Source organism: Tasmannia lanceolata, unplaced genomic scaffold (assembly GCF_043159265.1).
Source record: "Tasmannia lanceolata isolate RefF3 unplaced genomic scaffold, GAP_Taslan_0.1 ptg000018l, whole genome shotgun sequence".
Taxonomy (NCBI): Eukaryota; Viridiplantae; Streptophyta; class Magnoliopsida; order Canellales; family Winteraceae; genus Tasmannia; species Tasmannia lanceolata.
In genome coordinates this window covers 58,115,229-58,141,851 of record NW_027518695.1, presented here as the reverse complement: position 1 = coordinate 58,141,851, position 26,623 = coordinate 58,115,229, and the positions used below count along the sequence as shown (strand labels likewise).

Here is a 26,623-nt window from a genome sequence, read left to right as displayed (position 1 = left end):
CAAAATCAGGTCCATATCCCAGTTTTGGCCTTCGTTGAAACTGAAATTTCTGCCGAACTTCGGCAAAAAAAATAAATTAATTAATCGTTTAGGAAATTCGACCGAAATTTCATTATAATATTATTTTTATAATATATCCGATTGTTGGTCATTATTTCTTAGTTTTCTAATCTTCTGACCATGATAAGAACGTGTAGGCGATGTAGCTAGATTTTCTTTCCTTTGTGTGGTGCTCCTTGCTTGCCACATAAATCTCAAATATGAATTATTGCATCTTTTTCTCCTTACTTTTCTTCCTGTGTAAAATTTGTTTTACTCATAAAAAAAAAATTGTTTTACACCCATTTTACGTCAAAAGAATGATCCATTACTTGTTTTTCCCCACTGCAAGAGGCTCTCTGTGCTAAAAAAAACAGAGGCGTTTTGAGTTCATAGTGATCTAATCTTGCTTTTTCTGAAGCACAATTTGTTAGCTCGTTGCTGCTTTCTTTGGTTTTTATCTTCAATACAGGAAAAAGGTATGGCAGATCTATTACTGTCTCCTCTTGTTAAAACAATCGTTGGCAAATTGATGGATTCAGTCATACAAGAGATTACATTACTATGGGGTGTTGATGAAGAGGTCGAAAACCTATCCAGCACATTATCTGCAATTCAAGCTGTGCTTCAAGACGCTGAAGAACAGGAAGCAAGCAGTAATGCAGTGAAAAATTGGCTTCGGGAGCTTAAGGATGTTGCTTACGATGCAGATGATGTAGTGGACGAGTTTACAACTGAAGTGCTCCGATCAAAATTGGAAGGAAATATCCAAACCAGTAACAGGAAGCAGGTGCGCAGCTTATGCTTCTCTTGTTTTACTTCCAACCCAGTTAAGTGTCGACATGAGATAGGACATAAGATAAAAGTTCGAGAGAGATTGGATAAGATTGGACAGGATAGGCATCACTTTCATCTGAAACAAGGAGATGCAGGGAGGCGGCGTGAAACAAAAAGGCCACCACAGATGAGCTCGGTAGTAGATGAATCAAAAATATGCGGCCGGGTTAACGATAAAGAGGAGATAGTAAAATTGTTGTTGGATGAATTTGCATCATCATCATCAGCGTCGTCATCGTCGTCATCCAAGGATATCTCTGTTGTTCCGCTTGTCGGCATTGGGGGCCTCGGAAAGACAACTCTCGCCCAGTTTATTTACAACGATAAACAGGTGCGAGATCATTTTCCAGTTCGAGGATGGGTTTGTGTCTCTGAAGATTTTGATTTGTGTAGAATAACAAAAGCAATCATTGAATCAGTGACAAAGAAATCTTGTGATCTTAACGAAATCGACCCACTTCAAGTTAGGCTCAAGGAAGAATTGAGTGGCAAGAGATTTCTACTCGTCCTAGATGATGTATGGCATGACAATCCTAATGACTGGCAGAGGCTACAGTCCCCATTCAGTTTTGGGGCAAAAGGGAGCAGAATTCTAGTTACTACGCGGAGTTCTAGAGTTTCTAGAATCATGGGCACAATCCCCGCCTATAATTTGGGTTGTTTAGACGAGGACGACGGCTGGTCCTTGTTTACACAACGGGCATTCATAGTGGGAGGCTCAGATGTATCTTTGAACTTAGTAGGAATTGGAAAAGAGATTGTGAAAAAGTGCAATGGCTTGCCTTTGGCAATAGAAGCTCTTGGAGGTCTCTTACGTTCAAATACTGATGAGAACAAGTGGAAGAATATCCTTGAAAGTGATATGTGGGAAATATCAGAGATGAAAGATGATATTATTCCAATATTAAAGGTTAGCTATGATCACTTACCTGCATGTCTGAAACAATGCTTTGTGTATTGCTCGTTGTTTCAAAAGGATTATGAATTTGCCAAGGACACTCTAATCCAACTATGGGATGCAGAAGGATTTATCCAACCTGAAGGAAGGAAGCGATTGGAAGACATAGGTTCTGATTATCTTGATGACTTGACATGGAGGTCGTTCTTTAAATATTCTCGAGGGTCTTACAAGATGCATGACTTAATTCATGACCTTGCACGATCCATTTCTGGTGATGAATACTTCAGAATAAAAAGTAGCGTCGACTCTTGGAATATCGCTGCAAAGGTTCGTCGTGCATCAATATGGCAATGCAATGAACACTCACGAATTTTCGAGTCCTTTCATGAATCTGAGAGGCTGCGCACATTTCTGCTACCGCCAAGGTACGAAACACTCACTAAGCAAGTTGCTCATGATTTCTTCCTAAAATTGAGATGCTTACGGGTGTTAGATTTGAGTCATATCTGTGTAAGAGACTTGCCGGATTCTATTGGAGAATCAAAATATTTGAGGTACCTTGATCTCTCTTTTACGACTATTGCAACCTTGCCTGAATCAATAGGTAGCCTCTATAATCTGCAAACACTGAAACTTTGCTATTGCAAGCAACTTGCTGAGCTACCAAAGTCCACCAGCAACCTAATTAACTTACGGCATCTCGCTTTGGAGGGTTGTAAGATTTCTACGCCACCGGAACTTGGGAAATTAATAACTCTTCAAACACTGACTATATTTGTTGTGGGCAAAGAAAGTGGATGTGGAATAAGGGAGTTAAAGAACTTGACAAAGTTGAGGGGAACTATTCACATTTCAAATTTAGAGAATGTGATAGATGAGAACGAATGCAAGGAAGCCAATTTGAAGAAGAAAGAGTACCTTGATAAGTTGACGTTGGAATGGGGAAATAATAATCCACGAGGTGTTGCAGTTGATGAGGAGGTACTTGAAGCCCTCGAACCTCACTCCAACCTCAAAACCCTAAAGATTTTATCATATGGTGGTGTTAGTTTCCCCAGGTGGATGATGAGCGGTAATTTGACGAATCTGAACACTGTTAGTCTCATTCAATGTTTGAATTGCCAACAGCTTCCACCCCTTGGGCAGCTACCTTTCCTCAAGAAGCTCAAGATTAATGGAATGGATGGATTGAAACATATTGAAGGTGAGTTTATTGGTGGGTCCAATAAGGTTATTAAGGGTTTTCCATCATTGGAGGAGTTAGAGCTGGTAAACATGCCGAATTTGGAGGAATGGTGTGGAGCAAGGGAAGGGGACATGCCATGCCTTGGTACACTAAAAATATCAAATTGTCCTAAGCTGCAGAGATTTCCCCACCTCCCATCCATTAATAATTTGGAAATAGGAGACTGCAACGAGAGGAGATGGTATTGGCCCCTGGATTTCTTCAACCCTTAACCGCACTTGAGAAATTGGAGGTCACTTACTGTAATGAGTTGGTGTCTTGGCCAAAGGAGGTCGGGTTGCATAACCTTCCTTCTCTCCAAGATTTAAATATTCAGTGGTGTCGTAAACTCGAGTCATTGGGAGACGACGAGGAGGGCCTTCTCATCACGCTTAGATCTCTCCAGATATCCAACGGTTGTGGTAGCCTCAAGTGTATGCCTACAAGGGGGCTAGGGAAACTGAGTTCCCTCCAACATCTGGACTTGGTTACTCAATGCTCATTCTTGCCAGAGGAGGAACTGCCCATCACTCTTCAATCCCTTAAGATATTCTCATGTTCTAATCTCAAATCCATGGCCAAGGGGATTTTCAGCAACCTTACGTCCCTCAAAGTCTTGGAAATTAAAAATTGTCCACAATTGGAGTCATTGGTAGGCAAGGAGGAGCTACCCACCGCGCTTACATCTCTCAGGATCATCGACTGTCCTAATCTCAAATCCCTATCCAAGGGGATGCGTAATAACCTCACCTCCCTCGAAGCATTATATATTTATAACTGTCCACAACTAGAGACATTGCCAAACATCATAGGCCTCCGTAGAATGATAATTATAAAGTGCCCTCTAATGCAGCAGTTTCCAGAGGGAATGCTCGACATGCTTACATATCTCTTTGTTGATAATGTTGAGATCTTTTCTAAAAACCTTACATCCTTCCAAACCTTGTATATTTCTCAATGTTCACAACTCGAATTCTCTCCAAGCATGCTACTGTCCCCTACGCTAAAAACCCTCGGTATCGATTCGTGTGATAATCTGAAATCCCTGCCCAAGGGGATGTTGAAGAACCTCACCTCCCTCAAAACATTCAGGATTGGTCGGTGTCCTCAACTCCTTTCCTTGCCGGAGGAAGGGCTGCCCACTACGCTTCAGGAATTACATATTGCTGGCTGTCCGGAAGTAGAGAAACAGTGTCAAAAGGACGGAGGCCAATATTGGCCCAATATCTCACACATCCCCAAAATAGAGATAAATGGCTCGAGGGTTTGAAGACTACTCTGGAGAAGGTACACGACTGTCTCTCCTCTTGGCTTTTGTTTTATTTATTTTTGGTATGTAAGATGGGATTGAACCTCCGACCTCCAGGTTGATGAAAAAGCCTTAACCATTGAGCTAGAGGTTCAATCCCAAATTAGGGCTCTTGGATTTTATTAATCATATGAATAGATTTCAATCCATTATTTATTTTAAAGAATAGTAAACCTCAATTTCTCTCTATCTCTTTTCATTTCCTCATTTTCTCTTTTCAAAAGAAAACAAAGGAAACAGTTAATTTTACTAGAATTCCAGGCTCATAAAGAGATTTTTTTTTCAGGTTCTTTAATTTTTCATTATATCTCAAAATTTCTTGTCTTAGTCTTGCCATACAGTAGATTATGACTTGTTTAAGACAAAAGGAACCCTAACTAGGGTGAATTTACCTTATATGATTCATTGAATTTATGCTCTGTTTTGAACTCTTTGGTATCATTCATATTAATTGATCTTGTAGCAACTCTTCAAATCTTCTTCCTTTTTTATTTGGTGTTGGTTTGCTTTAAATGTTATTTGATTGATGATTTCTTTTGCAATTGATTACATTCCCTAAACTTCTTCTAGAATTGAGCATCAAAACTCTGTTAATTTTTCATCTTGCATCTACCCCTCACACACAGACATTTATTGGAATTTCAAGTTCATAAAGAAAGTGCACTTATCCATGAAAAATGAAAACGAGAAGACAAAGCAGGTTTAAATGCTTGCTTTGTTGGTATGTCTAGGGTGAGATATTTTAATCTAAAATCAAATTCAAAATTAGTTGATGTGATGCTAGTAGAGCTCTTTGTTCTAGTTCTATGGATTAGGATGGAACACCATGATACTACACCATGATACTGGAAAAGACATCTACTCAAACAAATTATAGATGCCCAAACAAAATTCTGTCTTACATGGTTCGAAGTAGGTTAAATGTTTTTCTTTGTTGTATGTCTGGATTGAATTTTTCTTCTCTAAAATCAAATCTGACATTAGTTGATATGATGATAGTAGAGTGGGTTTTACATTTTTCTTCATTTATTTTCAAATTTAGTTACCTAGTAGTATACAATAAATTGTTACCTCTTTTTTGAAACAAAAAGAATCCCAACTGGGATGAATTTACAGCGTACACATTGTTGAATTTAAGCACTGTTCAGGCTGCTTTGGTTCTTATGTGATTTCTTTTTCTTTTCATTTAGTCGCTTTGTGCCTTGGTGTAGTTTTTTGTTTTATTTTTCTCTGTTCTCCTTTTTCAATTAATTTCAGCTTATCTAAAAGAAAAGAAGTGTCTATATTAAGAATTTGATCAATGTGTGTAACTATGATCCATGCACAGTTAACTTTAACTAAGTCAAACAAGCCAACATGGATTTGTATTGAGCTTTCTACTCATTGGTTGTTCCTTGTCATCATTCATTGTATAAGAAGATGGAGTGGTGTCTTAAGGATTTTCTTTTGCATTTATTACAAGGATTCTCTTTTCAATTTATTACACCAACTTCTATTAGAAATTAGCATCAACATTGAAATAACTTTCCAATTTGCTTGTACCTCTGTTTCTATCTCTCCCTCTTTCTCTCTCACACACATATTGAATTTTTTTTCTAAGTAAGAAAAATTAAAAACACAGACATGCAAACACACTGGCATATTTACTTCTTTTTTGTTAAACACAAACCCACACACACACAGGTTAACTTAAAATGCTTCATTGGATCTTTCTTAGTTGCAAGTTATTATCGCCCTATTTCTCCAATTTATTTCAAAATCTCGTCTACTCTTTTAGTTTGGGCCTTTCAAATAAAGAATCATAAAGAGGTTGGAGGTTATATCCTAGCTTACCTACCCAAAAAGAAAAAAGAATGATCCCTGCCTATTTCCATTTGTTTTCACTTCTCCATCATTTTTGGATGCCTTTATCCATTCACCGAGGTTAGTCAAAAGTCTCAGTTGGGACCAAATGTAATTCGAAAGACTATATCTATCCTCAGTGGACTCGGGGAGGAATCCAAAATGTTTGTACCCTCAGTAACCACTTGACTCCTCATTCCATCTTTCTCTGAGTTACGACCATTATAGGCTTTCGTATGAAGCGTCATTCGTCTCTCCGATCTCTGGGCAAAGTCAATCTGTCGGAGCGGTTTCGAATGTTCAATCAGCGATTTCTTGTGCAAAAAGAATAAATGTGGGACTGTGGTTTTCGGATTCAGAATCAATACAATACAGTAGACAACAAAATGTTAAGCTTTTACCTCTTCATTGTAAAGAATTTCCTTTTGGGGGCCCATTTATGAAATAATATTATGCTAGAATAAGCTTATTATTTCCTTTCATCTAAACTCAAACCTATATTAGATAGTTTCTACAGACTGAACATGTTTCAAGTCAATTTTGTTGGGAAAAGTTTATTTCATCTTGGCATTCATATCGGTTCTATATTTGGATTTCAATCCAATGACCAATTTACTTTTGCCAAATCGCAAGCTTGTTTTGGATTTTGCTTGAGTCTAAACTATCATCCACCCTATCCGGTAATATCAACTCATCTTGCAACATAGGAGGAATATTGTTGTTCTTCTCATAGTTCTTTCATATTCAGTCTAGATAAAATTTCCTTGAAGCCGTGATAACAAACTTTTCATAAAGAAGGAAGTATTCCTTTACTCAAACCTTCAAATTCCCAGACCGTCTTATCATTTTTGGTTCACGACGATGACTTTCTATCTTACTCAACAATGATATCCTTGTTGCATTTTGATATTTCGTATACTATTAGAATCAGAATCTTGGGTTTTAACTCTCTAGTTTTCCTTTTGGAAGGAGGATTATAGCATGATCCCTACATATTCAAAAATGAATTTATCTAACATAACAACACATAAAATTAAGCTTCATTGCAAGGGACCAATCGTTCTTTTTCCACATTTGTCTACTGATCTCAGCTTTAGTGTAGATACTTGATAGGTCGATGGATTTGTTTCATCTACTCCATTTCTCAGTCCTTTTTGTTTTTTTCTTCTTCTTGTTTCATGGAAAGACTCTGGCCTAAACACCTCTTAGCAGCATTGCTTCTCATACTTTTTTAGTATCAGATTCCAACTCATCTTCCCTCTTTCTTTAGTAGCTCTTTCCTCAAATTATTTCCTCCATAAAAAGATTGAGTTCAGCTTCTTACTGATCAAGAGCCCTCCAGTTGACGAATCGGTTTAGAATATGGGTCTTCCAACACTTCTCAGTTTCCTCCTTGACTTCCTTTTGAGGTAGATAAGGTTCCCTTTTATCTTTCTTGGCACATATCATACTTTTATAAATCCCATTTGAAATAGTCAATCCTTAAGAGCCCAACATGAGAACAGGATTGCTGCAACTTCAAATAGCTAATAGGAACCTGCCTATCTAGAACTCAAGATTGAAGCAAAACTGATGCAAATCAGAAGTAAACACAACATCAATTGGAACAATGAAGTAGAGAGATTGAAAATCTTAGAAAGTTTTTTAGAAATTGCCCACTAAATAAAAAATTCCAAAATCATGAACTTTTTTTTTTCATGGAAGCACTAAAGAAGATCCACTAAAATAAGTAATCATGAATTGTTCGTATGAAAAAGGTTCCAAAATAATTAACTTCTTTCCCATAGCAGTAATAGAACTGGTCCATCAAAAAGAGTAATTATGAACTTTCTACTGAAACCTTACAATGAAGTACGTAGATAGTACTTGTACAAAAAGCATCTTCTAATTTCTAAAGCATAACTTTCTAGTCCCAGACTGATAGTCCTTTCTAAATAAACCCAAAAAAATCTCCTTTGTACTCTATATCTGTTGAAACATAAGTAATTAATAATATTCTTTACCTAGAAAAACTCAAAAAAGAAAAAAGAAATTGCTAAAATAAAAAAACTACTAAATTTTGATTTACCGACTTTCGGGAAACAATTGATGACTATTTCTCCTATTACAAGTTCGACACAAATTCAAAGCTATCCGAATACGAATCGCTACAACATTGGTAGAAAACACAAAGTAGGATGTGAAGGCGATAAATTTAATAACAATGTTAATGGTAAAATAGCATTTAACACTACCCAAAAGTCGAAGGGAAGATAGGCTTGTCTTCCATTCTACATTTCTCAAAATTACCAGTTTTGAAGCTTATAAATATAAAATGTCATATCAATCAAAAGTTCCTTGCATGAACCAACTACCTTATCTTATACATGCTAGAATTAAAGACTTCGAACAACTTACAAAGCATAGCAAAATATGAAACGTAAGGTTATGCAACCTAGGAACAACCTGCAATGCGTGGAAAATTCAAATATTGACCGCATTCAACCAAGAAACAATCTACAATGCATAGAGAATTCAATGTAGTCAACTTTTGGAAAATGCAACTATCATAACTACCCATTTAGGCCCCCAATATGTTATCGAAGAAGATTGACCATTATTCTTTTCTCTATTAAAAATGCCTCCGTTTTATGTTAACTTCCTCTCTTTCTTTCATTCTTTTCAATTTTGTCCTCTTTTATCATGGTAAATGGAAAATATGTCGCCCTGTGAACCATATGACTTCTATTCTTTGGATGACATCACCCCGCAGTTGGAAAGAAATTCGCTCTTGATAATTCATTCCACTCACCACCATGGAACTCCATGCAAGTGAACAACTTCCCAAAAAACAAAAGTAGCTTGCATCACAAGCCATCCAATGAGACTATTTTTTGCCTTGAATGTCTCCTTCCATTCATCACCCGACTTGATTTGGATTTGATCTAGCCACTTCGTAGTTTGATTTTGTAGAACATTGTGCACTAGTGAGCATTTCAAACATGTCATCTAACTATGTCTCTACATGCTTTTTTATTACCCTTTAGTGGAATATTTTAGTTTTTTGGTAATTTCTACTGTAGAAAATACATTGTCATGCTCATTAATAGAACAAAGAAAAATAGATTATTCTCCCCTCTACATGATTTCTCTCCTCTCCTCCCCACCCCCTCCCCACCCACCCCCTCTCACTCTCTTACATGATTAAAGAAGAAATTACACCATACCAAAGCTTAGGGATCAAGATCCCTTAATAAGGGATTGAGTTTAAATTCCTACTAGATATACATATTTCCTTTCTTCTTACACCCATCGAAGCCATTGTTTCTTCTACCTGTCCTATATAGTTCTCAATTCTATCTTCTTTTCAAAAGCCCAATCCCTCTCAGTCTCCAAAAATGGCACACAAACACTACTCTCCTCTTTAAAAATTTTACTCAAAAGTTTTGTTGTTGTCTAACAGTAGACTTTGCCAATAAATCATTACTATGAGTACAAGGTCATTCAATTCTTTATTATTTAGTTCCTTTTTTTGAATGCCCATTATTGTTTGAATTATTTACTTGTTTAGATATTGCTTCAATTGAACATGACAGTGAAGAATTTTCAACTTATAGTTTTTTACAACTTTACCTTCCATGACTTTATTTCTCTGGATTTTTATGTTTATGTACTCAAGCTAAGAAATAAATCTAAGATGTTCCTAATTGACCTAAACTTCAAGTAATATAAATGCCAACTTACATGCTAATCTTTTCATTTCAGGTTAAGCGAAATTGGTGGGCACCATTCTCTCATTGTAAAATCAAAAGGCAGAATATCTATATTTGCAGCCTTGAACGGATATTGAACATCAAGAAGTCCAGAATGTAATATCCAATAGGTACCTTCACACAAACATACCTATGGTTGGTTAGTATGCAAATCATGATTGCACTTGTTTCAACAACAAAGATAATGTTATATTGGTTTTAAGATTCGGAACTCCCTAAAGGAGTCTCATCGACTGACCTATGACTGAATATATGAAATGAAAGCATATGTGGTTCCTTTTTTAGCACAGAAACAAGTCTAGAGAGTTGGATTACAATATTCTTAATAGCGGCCATAAATTCAAAGAGCCAACAATGAAATCGTTAGCAATTCTATTTAGAATGCCTCTAGATGTACAACCCGAGCTGATTTTTGAAGCTCCATCTTTGTTAGTATTTTTTCTTTTTCTTCGCTAGAGTGCATTGTGGGTAACTTTCTACTATAGCTTCCATGCTAGTAACTATATTATCTTTTTCTTTCTTCTGGGTAAGTGTGGGCAACTTTCTACTATAGCTTGCATGCTAGTAAGTATTTCTTCTGGGTCAGTGGGCAGGGATTGCAGTGCAAGGTCACTGGATCAATCCTTAAGTCTTAAAATCATTGAAAGATTGATGCTTCAGATGCAACAAAGCAACTGTAGCAACTTTTCAACACTAAAACCATGTTTTTTTCCTGTCTTAGCAATCTTACTGGCTGGGCCCTTTGTACTATTCGTCTGTTGACACTACCGCTGATTTATCCTCTATTGTACGTATTACATGCTATGAATTTAACAGCTTGCATCATTTGATTGGGAGGCTCCCCCTTCCCCCCTCAATGATTACTCGGTGTAGAAATCTGACGAACCTAATTCGATGTTACGTCCAAAAGTAACATTAAAACAAGTATAATGATAACACTAGTGTTTTATGTGGTTTGAAAATGGTGCCTACATCCATGGGAGAGACCACGATGTTCTATTATGTGAGAAACAGATAAACAAAGATTACAATAGATTAATGAAGTAGATTGGGAGGCAAAGAAAAAGGATGGGCTTCGTAGGCTGGAGGATTGGATTCTAAGAGAAGAGGCCTCGGAAAAATCAAACTTGAATGAAGAAGACCAAGCTGTCAATGAGAGACCGTGGAGTGCTTATCTACACTTATTCTATCTATAACAAATTCATTTCAACATCCTTCAACCACATTTGTACATCTACTAAAGATATTGCAAATAGGCATAAAAAGAGAGACCGTGGAGTGCTCTTCACTGAGCATTGAGAACACTCTCCACTTCCAGTAGTTTGTGGGAAATTTCAGGGGGGATGTTTTTTCTATTCCCATCCGCTACATCTATCAAAGTAGTGAAAGCTTTAGCCATTCTGTGCTGTTGTGACGCTTCAAGCACTACTTTCCTGATGGCAGATTTTTCGAGATTTAGTTTTTTCTTAGGTCCTGTTCGTTTTAGATTGCGACAACCGATTGTGAACCTCAAGCCTATTATTGGACTCAAAATCAAATTTAATTTTGAGTCCAAGAATCGGTTTGGGGTTCACAGTCGGTTTTCGCAATCTAAAACGAACAGGGACTTAGGCATAGTGAATTATAGAGTGGTTAATACTATGTAGTCATCTTCTTTGTGGATGGGAAGCTTTTTCTGTTACCGTCTTTCCTCGGACATCTTGTTCCATTTTGCTATAACTCAAGGTTTTATGTTCAGATGCTATATTGTTATCTTTAAAAAGAATAATGCAGTGTAGGCAGATGGTTGCATTCAGAAAGATTTCCAGGTATGAGTCGTGATCTTGAGTTGAGTTGACATGGCTAGTCACCCTACTGAATACAATGGTTACAACACATTCTTAAGTATTGGATAAAACTAATTTTGCGTAAAATAGGACAATAAATTAGATACTACAAATTATTTTTTGAAGTTAGTTTGGAAACTTGAGGGCTAGTAACTCCATGTTCTCCAAATCAAACAAGGATACTGTCTAGGACAACTGTCAAAGGTGTTAGGACCACTCTTCACAACTTTATTAGGCAATATGGATCCCAATTGTTCCAATACTCGGGCATATGGGTGTTTGGCATTATGGGTGAATGGAGCTGGCTTTCACTTTGTAATTTCTAATATTCGATATTGACTTTACTTTCAAGGAAACATTACTGTAAATAAAACTTTTCTGCATTAATACTAACAGAAACAGAGAATCTGTATGAATATACTAAAACAAAATGCATAATAGTGAGAGGCTGCAAATTTAGAAAATACCAGAATAATTTAGTGACATTCATATTATTGTTAACCTACCACTGAATAACATCATAAGTAGCGAAACACTTTGATTATATTGCCTGCAATGTAACACTGAAATGTATTGACAATGTCATATTCTTGTATATGAGTGCAGAGCAATATATTAAAATGTTGTCCATGATTACTTATATTATTAGGCTGCATCAGTAAACAGAATTTGAAATTCAAAAAGTTGAGAATTTGCTAATTACTGCCTCTACATATTGCCCATACCAATGTCCTACTGACAAGTAGAAAACCAAAGAAATCCAGATGCCAAACATGCAATCCACAAACCAGAGAGTTGCGAAGAAAATGTTTGCATAACTTATTAAATGTCTTGCTCCTAATGATAGTAATTTCAGTACCCAATAGCTTAAGTGTTGCTGCTTCAGGCATCTCTCAGCTGGTGTGTTCTGTTAAAGCATAAGTTTGAACTTGAAGAGGACCCTATTGGGTTGTTGTACCCTGAAAATTGCTTGGTTTACGATTTGAGGTGGACTCTTAAGTAATAATATAAGGGAAATGACAATACTTTGTTGTACCCTGAAAATCGCTTAATTTACGATTTGAAATGGGAGTACTTGGTCTCTACCTCTTCTTATAAGTTAGGCATTTCTCTTAACTCTATCCATATTCTTGAGTCACGGGATTAGCTAAATTAAGATATGATCATCGTTTATGATCCACGGCTCACTCAATTAGAGCCCTAACTACTTCAATGGAATAAGCTCCAAAGACACTTTTAATCGTTGTGCTGGGACAATCTAGTCGATGGTTCTCCAGTCATCTTGATGAGGAATTTAGCTATGACACCCACTGACCTTACATTATGAGTACTGCTGTATCGAAGCCAATGGGAAGATCAGTCCCAGGGCTCAATCTAAGTTGCTAGCCAGGGTCAAGATGGCTGAAGGGGTTGTCATGAAGATTTGTAAGGAATTGTAGGATCCATAGCTGGAAATAGTGCTGGGAACCCGGAAAAAATGGGAAGATAGTTGCAAGGAAATCAGATTCCATAGCTAAGAGAACAAAATCACTTGCACATGATGAAACTCTTTTTTCCTGACAACCCCAACCGCCACGCCCCACCCCCAACCCACCCACCCACACACACATAGATAGTGATCCATTCTCGTACTCCGTTTCAAGAAATTCAATATAGATGAAGGACTGTTAAAAAATCTAGACAAGTTGTATCCATATGGCCTTTCTGAAAAAATTGTGAATCTTGAAGTCATATACCATTAGCTGCCCAATTTCAATTTGAAGGACTTCTGTTCATTTTTTCTATCTCTCCACCTTGTTTGGACCCCTCAAGTTACAATCTTATGAAACTACCAGTTACTCCAAAAGCTTAAGCTGTTGGAGGAGGCAGTATTTAATCTTTTTATACTTTAGCACTCCCCCTCACGTGTGGCCCCTGTTTTAGGGTTGGCCCACACGTGGCACATGTGGCCCCTCTTTTGGGTTTTGCCATTGCATATGGATTTTGCTATCCAGGAGGTTTGAACCCACCCAGGCATTTGCTATGTTATCATGTGAAACTACCAGTTACTCCAAAAGCTTATGTTGTTGGAGAAGGCAATATTTAATTTTTTTATACTTTAACAATTTTGATGGCTTGAGCCAAGTATTTCATCTTTGGATGCAAAGTTATATTATGGAAGGATTTGCTCCACATCCTTTGAGTTATGGAAGGAGAGGTATACGAGAAGGTTCAAAAAATGTTGCAAGTTATGTCTGATCAAACTTATTAACGATGATGTCTCGGAAATGTCTACAAATACTAAGAAAACTGATGATTTTCTAGGTGTTTGTCTTCAGTAGAAAAAACCACCCATTCAGAATTTAGTTCTTTCCTTGTCTGAGACTGGAAAAAATGAACAATCTTGCAAAATTTACATCTATCTTTGGGAGATTAAATCTCTCAGAAATGTGCATGTCCATGGCGATTGAACTGTACGTCCACCGGATTCAAAATATTCTGTCCTTTTATTATAATTCTCAATATTCCAAGAAAATACGTCATCTTGCTTATACACTAGCCAAAGTCTAATATCTAGTTGGATATATTTGCTCAGCCTTTTTGCTAGATATTATCAAGGACATCAAGAAAAAGTAAAGAAGGCCATAAATCGTTTTAATCTTTGCTAATTAATAGTGGGGCTAAATAATTTTCTTATCAAGTGCTTAACTGCCTCTTAGTGTACTAATGCAAAACTTATTTTGAATAGAGATTAGTGGTGATTAAATTCATTTTAATGTCTTTATTGGGTACTTTCTTAAATACAGATAGGTTTACCTTAAATACTCATTATTGTTTGAATGTGTTGTTTAGATGTTGCTTCAGTGGAACATGACTGCATAAAGAATTTGTCGTACTGTAGTTTTTTCTCCAAATTTATATTCCATGAGGTTATTCCTCTGGAAATTCTATGTTCATGTAATATATCTATGGAGCAAATCAGGGATGTATCAATTTGAGCTAAAATTCAACAAATATAAATTCAACTTACATGTTAATCTTTCCATTTCAGGTTAAAGAATTTAGTGGGCACCTATGTTGCATGGATTCAGATTCACGTGTCGAGATCTGACTTGGATTCGAGGTTTGGATTCGGCAAATCCCAAAAAGTCGGAGTCGAGATCCATCCAAGTGAAACTGTTGCTTGACTTCTTCACCAATCTCTATTCAAGGGAGATAGGTAATGGGGCCCACCTCTTGGTTATTGCTGTTGGAGATATTGTGATGAACTGCTTTGGGTGTTTAATAAAATAGAAGCTGTGTTTCCAAAGCTTGGAAAGTTGTCCTTGTGTTCTGTTCGTTGGAGTAATTGACAGGTATTTTCAAAGGAAACTGAATGGTACTCTTTTTTTTCAATAATAACATTCCTCCCATCATTTTGTAATTCTCCCATTGAGCTTAAGGGTGCAACTTGGGTTGAGTCGAGTTGAAGTTTTGCTAAAAAAATGAATTGGAATCAAGTGAATGGGTGAAAGAGGTGAAGTGGTATGTCAACTTGGAAGGACTTGTGTTGCTCTCTCAAGTGAATGAACTTTTTTGCAGCTGAATATTGTGTCTCACACTTCTTTTACAGTCATTGGAGACGCCAAGTCCAAGAAGGTGTTGGTCTTGCAGCAGAATGGAATGCTAAATTCTCAGAAAATGAGAAGAAGTATAAAGAGGAGGCGGCAGAGTTGAAGTCACTCATTTGGTGAATTGCCTGCTGGATGGGAGAAGGTCCTGCCGGTGAGGAGTTGGGATTGATTGTTCTTTAACACGCATTTTCAGGCCCCTAATAATTGAAATTTCTGTTATGAACTTATGTAAATACATTGTTTTCTCATCAGCCATTGGCTTTAGTTGTTTGCAGACGTACACTCCTAGAGTCCTGCTGATGCTACTAGAAATATGTCTCATCCTGTGAGAGTGCCCAACAGAGAAATGCATCCTCGTGGGAAGGTCTCTTTATTCAAGCTTTATGGGAGGGATCAATGATATTGGTGAAGGTGCAGTTGGCCTTAGAGGGTTCTTTTAGAGCCTTAAACCAACCCAATAGGGCCGAACGCTCAACATTGATTTCACTGTGAAAGGTTTACATGAGTATTGGCATCATTTTCAATCTGCAGAAATGCTGTGACTTCCTGTGAGACTTTCTCAGAGGAAAACCAGAGATTTGGTTGTAGAAGAAAAGAAAGAAGTGGAAAGGGCCTTGAAGAATATTAGAGTTTTCGTCTGCCACGGAGACACTGAGCAGAGATACAGAGTTGAAGGTCAGGACGGTTTACGATCTGTTCTATTTGTTTGATTAGATATTTAATTTGCTTTAGCTCATTGATCAATTGTTTATCCAAGCAAGTTTGTTGCTGTAAGTGACTTGCCCCCAAGGAGGAAGAGAAGAAAGAAAACCTGAGGAGACTCAGATGATGATATTGGTTTCAGTTTGTTTGATTAGATTTCATTTGATTTTAAGGGCTGCTTGTTTGATGAATTTGAGTTCAAAATTGATATGAACGTGGCAGCAGCAGGAATATTTTTATCAGTTTTTTATCCTATATGCAGCAAGAGTATTTTTACAGTTTTCTTTTCTATATTTAGTTGGAACTTATTTAGTAGCTTCTTATTTGAATTCTATGTTCGGTAGGAGAATAGAGTGCAGTAGGAAAGTCCCTTTGATAGAAAATAAGTTGTAACCTTCATTTTTGGGCATGAACTAAATCAGAGAATGTTGCATCTCCTGGTTTATTGCAGCCCCTATCTATTCCAGAGCGAGTGTGGACAGATATTTCGATGGATTTTATTGAGGGCCATCCGGAGTCGCAAGGGAAGCAAGTTATACTTGTAGTGGTAGATCGCCTCAGTAAGTACGGTCATTTCCAGGCTCTTTCTCACCCTATACAGCGCTCGACGTCGCTCAGGTGTTCATGGATAACATCTTTCGTCTACATGGGATTCCATCGACAATTGTTAGTGACCGTGATCCAATTTTCACAAGTGCTTTTTGGAAGGAACTCTTCAAGTTGCATGGTACTAAGTTGTGCTTCAGTTCTGCATATCACCCCCAAACGGACTGCCAGACCGAGGTTTTAAATCGTACTTTAGAAACTTATCTGCGATGTATGACAGGTGATCGGCCACGACAATGGGTCAAGTGGTTACAGCTTGCAGAATGGTGGTACAACACGACCTTTCACTCGGCTACTAAGGTTACTCCTTATGAGGCAATATATGGCCAACCCCCTCCTACATATATCCCTTAAGTACCAGGTGATGCAGTGGTTGCCGCTACTGATACATCCCTTCGTGATAGTGATGCCCTCATACGCCTATTGAGGCATAATTTGCAGTCAACTCAAAACCGCATGAAGAAGTTCGCAGATGCACATAGAACTGAGCGCGAATTTGAAGTTGGGGACTGGGTGTACTTACGTCTTCAACCTTTTCGCCAAACAACGGTGGCAGTACGACAGAATATGAAGCTAGCTTCACGCTATTATGGTCCTTTCAGGGTCTTGCAACGAGTTGGCATGGTGGCTTACAGGTTGGAGGTGCCGGAAGGGTCACGCATTCATTCCGTCTTTCATGTTTCGCTCTTGAAAAAGAAGTTAGGAAGCCATTCAGTGGCTCTGGTTGATCTGCCCCATGTGGATAACGAAGGTAGGGTACGATTGGAGCCGGTGGCTATCTTGGATCGGAAGATGGTTATGCGGGGAAATCGTGCAGTGACTCAAGTCCTTGTTTAGTGGTCAAACACTTATCCAGAGGACGCCACATGGGAATACTTGCGTGACTTGCAACAACAATTTCTAGATTTTAGACCTTGAGGACAAGGTCGTTTTGAAGGGGAAGGGAATGATATGAACGTGGCAGCAGCAGGAAAGTTTTTAGCAGTTTTTTTATCCTATATGCAGCAAGAGTATTTTTACAGTTTTCTTTTCTATATTTAGCTGGAACTTATTTAGTAGCTTTCTTATTTGAATTCTATGTTCGATAGGAGAATAGAGTGCAGTAGTATTTTTGGGCATGAATGAAAACAACTATTTTCTTCTATTCTTCTTGTTCTTGAGGAAATCTCCCCGGACGTGAGATTAATTAAGTCTCTCTTCCAAGTGCCATATTAAAAATTTTAATCACTTGATAATCAAATTTCTTTGTTGATTGGGTGGATTTATGATCCCGAAAGAATGATTGTCTGCTTTCTGTTTATTGCATGTAAGAAGTGCGCTTGTGAAAATAGTCATCCTTTAATAAATGCATTGTAAAATAACCAAATTATTACGTATTGAAGGGTATTTAGCCATTTAAGAATACAGTAAGTGTATCATGATCACTTATGAAATGATGATGAAGTCACTTTTGTTGCAACTTATTATGTTGATAATTGATGCTTGGCATAATCGGTTGCCATAATCACCATCACTTGTTGTATAATCTGAAACAAACAGGGCCTAGAGAGTTTTTATTTTCTTCCCCATCACTCTGTTATGTTTAATATATATTTTTTGGGAATTGCTAGCGTACATCGCAGAAGGCATTTCGCGGATGGTCTGTCACATGTCAGACACCCACCTCGTCAATGGAGACAAAAGTTGTTGTCTTTATTCATGAGTTGGCTGGTCTGATATGCGACAGACCAGCCGCTAAATGCCTTTTGCGATGGACCCTAGCAAATCCCATATTTTTTTGAATGGTAAAGTTATGTTTAAAAATGCCTTGGTCCCTGGGTTTTTCCCTTCCCTTTTCTGTTTAAAAAAATGGAACAATTACCAATGGGGGACAAACATTAGGTGAAATTATCAACTGGACCCATGCTTTACAAAAATTATCAACGAGGGACAAAAGAGGTCTTGTCAGTAAAAGCTGGACGAAAATGCCCTTTGGCATTTACTACACGTTTTGACCTTATTTTTTCCTTCTTCCCTCTTCTTTTACTTTTCCATTTTCACCCTTTTGATTTTTACCCTACTAGTCATCTTCCTCCTTGTTCAGCCACCATTGTTGCTGGCAAATCTTGAAAACTTGAATGTTGAGTTCTTACCATCTATCTCTTTGTATCTAGGTTTTGTTTTTCTTTTCTTTTTTTAGGGTTTTGCACTATTTTTCATTCCTCTATTTCTGATTTATCTTGTTTAGGGTTTAAGCGGTTTGTATTTGAGGATGTGTTCCGGAGATAATGCATGGATGGCTTCACTCACTTTTTTGGAAGACAACTGGTTGTATAAGAAAAAGTTAATGTAATACATGAGTGGATGGCTACATATTTTTTGATTTACTTAAATTGTTTTTCGTAATACACAAATTGGGATGTAATACATGAAGCACATTTAATGAAAACAATATCCATTTCTTTTGTTATTTCTATCATGAGCATAATTGTAATGCCATTAGAAGAGTTGCTATAGGCAGAGGGTTTTGTAGCAGAAGGGTTTATCAACTCTATGGAAGGGGGTTAGTAACTCTCAAAAGTAGGGTTACCAACTTTCGAATGGGCTTATCAAGTGCTTGAAAATTGGCCGAGGGTACTGGAGTTTTGGAAGGGGGTTTTCAAGTCTCTATGATTGGGGTTATCTAGTATAAAAAATGGGGTTACCAATATTCAAATGGGGTGATCAAGTCCCTAAAAATTGGCAAAGGGTACTGGAGGTTTGGAAGGGGGTTTTCAAGTCTTTGGGATTGGGGTTATCTAGTATAAAAAAATGGGGTTACTAATTTCCGAATGGGCTTATCAAGTCCTTGAAAATTGGCCGAGGGTACTGGAGTTTTCAATTGGGGTTTTCAAGACTCTGGTATTGGGGTTATCAAGTATCAAAATGGGGTTACCAATTTCCGAATGGGCTTATCAAGTCCCTAAAAATTGGCCGAGGGTACTAGAGTTTTGGAAGGCGGTTTCAAGTATTTTGGATTGGGTTTATCTAGTATCAAATGGGGTTACCAATTTACGAATGGGCTTATCAAGTCCCTTAGAATTAGTGGAGGGCACTAGAGTTTTGGAAGGGGGTTTTCAAGTCTTTGGGCTTGGGGTTATCCAGTATCAAAATGGAGTTACCAAATTCCGAATGCGCTTATCAAGTCCCTTATGAACACGTTTTTACTTGCTGTTTTTTTTTTTCACTCTTTCATTTTCACCATTTTTTTCTTTCTACCCTACAATTCATCTTCCTCATCCTCCATTGAAAGGGAGAAGGAGAAATGCAAAACCCTAAAACGAACGAAAAACAAAACCTATAGATATAGAGAGATAGATGGGAATGAGTTCACGTTTCAAGTTTTCGAGCTTTCTCGCCTCTAATGGTGGCTAAATGATGAAGAAGATGACTGGTAAGGTAAAAAATACAAAGTTGAAAATGAAAAAGTAAAAAAAAGAGGGAAAGAAGAGAGAAGAGGGAAAAGTGGAAAAGCAAAACGTGTTGCGTAAGAAAAGGGCATTTTCATTCAGCTTTTAATGACAAGACCTCTTTTGTCCCTCGTTGATAATTTCTGAAAAGCATGGGTCCTGTTGATAATTCCACCTAACTTTTGTCCCCCATTGGTAATTGGTCCTAAAAAAATTTATGTTGCCATTCAAAAAATATAAAATAAAGACCATATGATGTGAACTAGATCACATTAAAAAATGGAGAGAAAACTCCACGTAGGAGGAAAATAGGGGAGAAAAGACCTAAATGGAAGAGGATTCATAGTCCACAACTACGGATTATCACATGAAAACATAGTGATTTACAGAACTTTGTTCACTCTTGACCGAAGATTCTACCCATCGGAGTCATCTTGGTCTGCATTGAAACAAGTTTCAAGTGGAATTGGATAATTTAAAATTAAAACCTTAGGTGAGCATCCTAAAGTGTATACAAGTTATTGGCGTAAGGGGCACATTCATGTGTCCTACAGGATAGTGTGACCTTCAGGATAGTGTGATCAACAAGTTATAGCAGATAATTTAATGGGCACATTCATGCGTGTTCCGAAAAAATGCAAGCAACTTCATGATTGGACATTGAATGCATAAACATGAATAAATCCTTTCAATTAAGAGTTCAACGTTCAAACATAAATATGTAGAACTCACAATCAATGTCTAGAAGTCCAGTAATCAATTATTTCTAGTTCCCTATCGTTCAAGATAGATATCTATTGGGGTTCCACGCAAAAGCAATAGTCCCACATCGGACATGTGAAATGGATGTGGATGGGTTATAAGGGAATGGGCACCCTCCCTCTAACGGCTAGCTTTTAGGGGCGAGTTCTACCTGGTGTGATTCCCTACAATATCAAATCCCGAGGGATCAACACATTGAAAAGCTATGGCCTCACTGTCATGATAGGTAGCCTTAACCCCGAGAATGTGCTTCTAGAAAGATCGAGTGAAATGAACATCCAAAAGCTGCCAATCAAATAGAGCCTTCCCAACCTGGACGGAAACGAAAGAATTAGATATAAATATTGGAATATAACAAGAAGGCACATACCACTCTCCCAATGAACTTGAAGTAAGAAAGGTGATCTGTTTGATAAACAGAGTTGGGATTTGGCTGAAAATGTTGATTCATTGCCCATGATCATAAAAAGTAGAGCACCCTTGTCAAAAATGACCCTAGAAAACAAACAAAGACGCAAAAATGTATAGGGCTATACGGACTCGAACCATAGACCTTCTCGGTAATGAACAGTCAACCAGCCCTTGAGATCTTGAGCGGCATGCATCTGCAGTTGATTATATGAATCTTCAAAAGCTCTTCTCACTGAAATTCTTAGACGACTGTGATGATGATCGTACTGGTGTTTTATTTTTTATCGGAAATGAGCCCATTTGTTATCAAATTCAATAAAACGCAGGACTTTCAGCATAAGAGAGAATGACTTCTCAAGCAACCCAGGGTTTTTCAGAATAAAAGCATTTAACAGTTTACTGTGCTTTTCAGCTAACTATACAAAAGCAATTAGTTTATCATCAGCTTTTTCATGGCTCACAGATAATTTCTGCGTACCAGAATTTGTGGCATCTTCAACATCAAAAGTCTTGACAGTGCTGAAGTCATGGCCAACAACTGACTGCCGAGGATGTGACCTTTCACAGGTTACAAAGAAGCGCTCTATGTATGGAAAAATATTCTGGGTACCTGCTGGAAGTCGATCTATTACACCAATGCTGGTGGATGCAGAGCACCCATATACAGTAGAAAAATCAGATGCAGAATCTGAACAGCTCTCTATTTTGCTTGTGCAAAAGTGCAATGACTCAGGGCAAGGTGATGGGAAAAGTAATAGGATCTGGGAGGGGAATGCAAGAAAAAATATGAGAACGGTTCAAGGCGTAGAGAATATGGGGTTAGTTTATTGAAGATAAAGTGAATGTGATCTTGAAGCCAGAGAGTTAATTTTCATAAATCTTGTATGTTGGCTCTCAATTTGCCGATGGATAGGGCCCTTAGATTTGCCAAGATGATGGGGTGTAAACTGGAATCTCTCCCGTCCAAATATTTGGGTCTACCGTTGGGCGTGGGTAGACCTCGAAAGCATTTGTGGGATCCTATCGTGGAGAGGATTGAAAAGAGGCTTGAAACGTGGAAAAGGAATCTTATTTCCTGAGCGGGGAGATTGGTTCTGGTGAAGGCTGTTTTTGCTAATATTCCTATATACTTTTTATCTCTCTTTAAATGCCCTGTCAGTGTGGTGCTGAGAATTGAGTAGATTCAACGTAGATTTTTATGGGGGGAGGGGTTCTTGTGATTCAAAGGGCATTCCGCTTGTGAAGTGGGGGGGGGTATGCTTACCTTTTAAATATGGAGGTCTTGGGATTAGGAGGAATTCAACCACGCTTTATTAGGTAAGTGGTTGTGGAGGTTTGGGTGGAACAAGATCAATTTTGGGTGAAAGTGGTGTGTAGTAAGTATAGAGCTAAGCTTGGGTATTGGGAGTTGGATAATTTATACAACCTGAAGGGGGTGACTGTGTGGCGTGATGTGATGAAAATTTATCATGAGTTTAGTAAGGGGATTCGGTACAAAGAATATTCGGGGGATCGTATCAAATTTTGGTATGATGCTTGGTGCTCTCCTGAGCTCCTTATGATGTTGTATCCGGAGCTGTTTCTTGTGGCGTACTCGAAGGATGCGTTGGTTAGCGATTGTTTTGTTCGTGAAAACGGGAGAGTGTTGTGGATGCCGGCGTTCAGGAGGAACTTCTTTGACAGAGAATTGGAAGCTTTATCTCATTTTTTCAAGTTGCTTGAATCCTGCTACATTAAACTGTCTGGGTCGGATAAAAGAGTTTGGATCTGGGATCCATCTGGTTTCTTTTCTGTGGAATTTATCATCACTACCGCTGGATTGGATCATCACATGCGATTGGCCAAAGCTTTACAGAGAGGACAGGTACTCTAAGAATAAATACAAACAACTTTGCTACAAGCTTTACGGTTTCTGCCCATGCCCAGTTTCTATACATAAAGCTGTTTCTGCCCATGCCCAGTTTCTATCCATGAAGCTTGCGACTACTTCCCTTCATCAGAGGTAGTACAAAAAAAACCCTCCTCATTCCTCAGTAAATTGAAATATAATATAATATGTATCTCTCTCTTTCTCTCACCATTTGATGCTTTGTTACATTTGCAGCATCAAATTTCATAAATTGGAGACATTTCAATCATAATAGCCCAGCTGCACAACAATCCAATCTCACCCAAACGGCAGGTTCTGCAGATAAAACAACAATAATAAGTATATCTTTTGCAGAACAATCATAATCCATCTTGAGATATGGAAAACCAGATAGAGGGTTATCAGTCAAAATGGATTTTCATTTAGTTTTATAAATAAAAATGATATTTAAAAAAAATTAGCAATCTTCAATCTTCTGAAAAAATCTTGGACAATATTGTTATACACTATTGCATGTCAGTCCTCTTTTGTATTAATGGTGCTTGTGATCAGTTCTGTTGTCCTAAGATGATACCCACATATGATTTATTGATGCTTGTGTTTCTCTGTTTATTGGTGTTCTCTAATATGAATCAATTGCCTTTGAAGGTCACAGAGTGTTGGATGACATAGTGGAGTAAAAGTCATAGCAGAAGATGCAAAAACATTTCGAGCAGATGCAGTCACTTTTATTCACCTTGGAGTTCTAAAAACCAAGTGATCCATAAACCTTACTTCCTGAGTGGAAGCAATAGTAAACCTTGCAATTTGAATCTAGGACAAGATTATTTTGGACATTAAAACGATTGCAATTGACACGCTCCCGTCATGGGAAGGAGGCTCCATTCCAAGAAATCGAGACAGTTAGCTTCACTTTAGCCCAAATCTCATTCATTTCTTTCCGTTTTCCATATCCCAAGTTTCATTAATTGCTAACATTTTATCTTAGTTTTTCCATAATTAATGTAACTACATTTCCGGAATTGTAAATAGATAATAGAGGAGATGGTCAATCATTGCTTTTAATTATCCAGAAATTACTGATCTGTTTCTTTTGTTAATGCAGTATACATATTTGGATGCTGTACAGAGAAGAAATCAAGCAGTGTTATTATATTCTAATGAAGAACTATAAATCCAGGCCCATCAACCTGCCAGGGATTCTCTTCCACAAGACAATGGAGGCAAGAAAGCAGCTGGTCCTGATACTGACCAAGATCCTGTCTAGAGTCATCGTCGCGGCAAGGGACACCACTTCAAGCGTACTCACTTGGATTGTTGACTGCCTCGGAGAGAATCCAGGCATTTTACAAGCTGTCTGGTCCTTTAAGTCGCTTTCTTATTGGGTCCCTATTAATTTGCAATTTCAGCTTCCCTCCACATCTGATCATTCTCTATTGACTTAAAGAAAATCAAGATGTCTTTAGTCTCTGTTCTCTGTTCTCTGTTATTTCATCTATTATTACTGAATCCTATATTACTAATTAAGAAGTTTTCCTCTTCATTTGTTTGAAGCAATGATAGTTCTCACAAAACTGACTTTTTTGTTGCTGCGCGTGCATTTTTTACTAGCAAACCAAATAAGAGAAACCCAGGTCAAAATTTATTATCAAATTTTCATGAATGCTCCCTTATTTTTCGAGGTAGTTTATCCCACTTTTGATTGATCTGAACTGCCCACTTAATCCTTTGGTAGGCTCTCGTATGGCCTTGACATCTTGCTTAGATTTCATTTCACGGAGAGGGTGACAAAATGAAAGGCTTAGATTTCATCACTAGGGTGATAAAAATGAATGGTCTAAATCATATTAATGTAACGTGGGCGGGGCCAAATTATGCTTCTCAGTTTCTTCTCATATTAAGGCTTCTCATGGAATATGAATTAGGGCATTTTCCAAGGAGAAATGATATCACCACTACCATATTTTGATGATCGCACACCTCACTTTATTAAAAAGTACGGTATGGCCCAGACCATAGGATGATCCAAACCGTCTGTTAGATGGACCACAGCCTAAATAAGTTGTGCCCCAAAAATCGTTTTCATAAGTTGATCCTATCCCTATGATCTATAGAGGGACTAAATATTAGAGGGTTGATCCTAACCCTCTATAGATCGGAGGGTTAGGATCAACCTATGGAAATGATTTTTGGGGCACAACCTATTTAGGCTATGGCCATCTACTGGACGGTTTGGATTATCCTATGGTGCGGGCCTTACAGTATTTTTTAATAAAGTGAGGAGCGCGATCATCAAAATACGGTCCAGGTGATATCATTTCCCTTTCCAATCGATCCTCATTCTTCCACATAAAAGTCAGGAAGACCAAAATCCTAACCTAGTTATGGTTTTTCTAATCGAAATCAGTACTTTTTGATGGGTGCTCGGGGTTACATAATTGGATTCACTTGTTTTGACAATTGATGCAAGACATGGTGAGGTCGGTTGGATTGGAACTGCATAACCAGTTTAGTTCACCCACTCTCTATCCACTCTTTTTCTACTACACTTCGGCTTAGGGTTCCTAAGATTTTGGTAATGTTTTTTTTTCTTCAACACTTTTGCTTAAGGTTCCTAAGATTTTGGTAATATTGCTAGTCATTTGATATTTCCATCACATCATTCAAAAAGATTTTGATATTTGCACCCCAGCCCTTGTCTTTGGAGCCATCCAATTCCTCAATCTATTTAAAATTTAAAATCAGCTAAAGTTTATGAACAAAGGTAGAAGGTATCAAAATAAGGGGGGTTGATAAAAATTGAGAGGCATGAGTAGTTATATGGAATCTGGTGTATCAAAATGCATAATGCGAGTCATAATGCGGCCAAAGCAAATGCTAGTTGATTTGGCACGACACGGTTGAGTACTTAGTTGACGCAGTTGAGTTTTCTGGTGAGTTATATAACTCGGGAGAATCAAAGGAGCTTTGATTGGTGTTGTAGGAAAAAATGCAGACTTGGACAAGAACACGGGCAAGATAAAAGAGAGTCAACTTGGGGTATCCATTATAATGTGGAGGAGTTTTGAAAATGAGAAGCAAACTATTAAGGAATTGAGAATTCAGAATAGTATTAGGATAAGGATTACCTTTGAAAATTAAAAATGGAAAGTAATACCCACACTCCCTTGTTTTGACATGGCATTCCTTTATCAAGCAGAATTCTTATTGGCTGTTAATATGTTTTGTGAATTGGAACTGCCTTTAATAGCAAGTTAGGAAATAGGAGATTTTATATGGTGAGGGCCCGTGAAGTCCAGTATTATTCAAAATGTACAGCAGGATCTACTTCATAGGATGATCTAAACCATTCATTTGTTGGGCCACAATGTCGATTTAGATCATCTCCATTGGATGACCCTAACCCTCCCATCTATAAATGTTTCTATAATGTACAGTCTTTCTATAGACTGAAGGATTCGGGTCATCCATTGGAGATGATCTATGAGCTGTAGCGTATTTATATTGGGGCCCAACAAAT

The 26,623-nt window shown here is 37.8% G+C and overlaps 2 protein-coding genes across 12 annotated transcripts; both read left to right on the top strand.

Annotated features, from left to right (window-relative positions):
- The first annotated feature begins 24 nt into the window (after positions 1-24).
- Positions 25-24,646, top strand: LOC143849491 (putative disease resistance protein RGA3). Of its 11 annotated transcripts, none has more exons than XM_077358524.1 (7): positions 25-1,786; positions 1,899-2,202; positions 9,898-10,015; positions 14,763-14,930; positions 15,324-15,475; positions 15,600-15,999; positions 16,478-17,776. In XM_077358524.1, exons 1-2 carry the CDS (start codon positions 521-523, stop codon positions 1,941-1,943), a joined length of 1,311 nt encoding a protein of 436 aa, XP_077214639.1. In that variant the 5' UTR covers positions 25-520; the 3' UTR covers positions 1,944-2,202; positions 9,898-10,015; positions 14,763-14,930; positions 15,324-15,475; positions 15,600-15,999; positions 16,478-17,776. The 11 variants fall into 11 exon arrangements, with proteins under 11 accessions (XP_077214639.1, XP_077214638.1, XP_077214633.1 ...); XM_077358523.1 differs by having other exon boundaries at positions 15,293-15,475; XM_077358518.1 differs by having other exon boundaries at positions 14,763-15,066.
- Positions 2,009-3,168, top strand: LOC143850526 (putative disease resistance protein At3g14460). The gene is made up of 2 exons (XM_077359769.1): positions 2,009-3,107; positions 3,143-3,168. Exons 1-2 carry the CDS (start codon positions 2,009-2,011, stop codon positions 3,166-3,168), a joined length of 1,125 nt encoding a protein of 374 aa, XP_077215884.1.
- Positions 24,647-26,623: the final 1,977 nt, after the last annotated feature.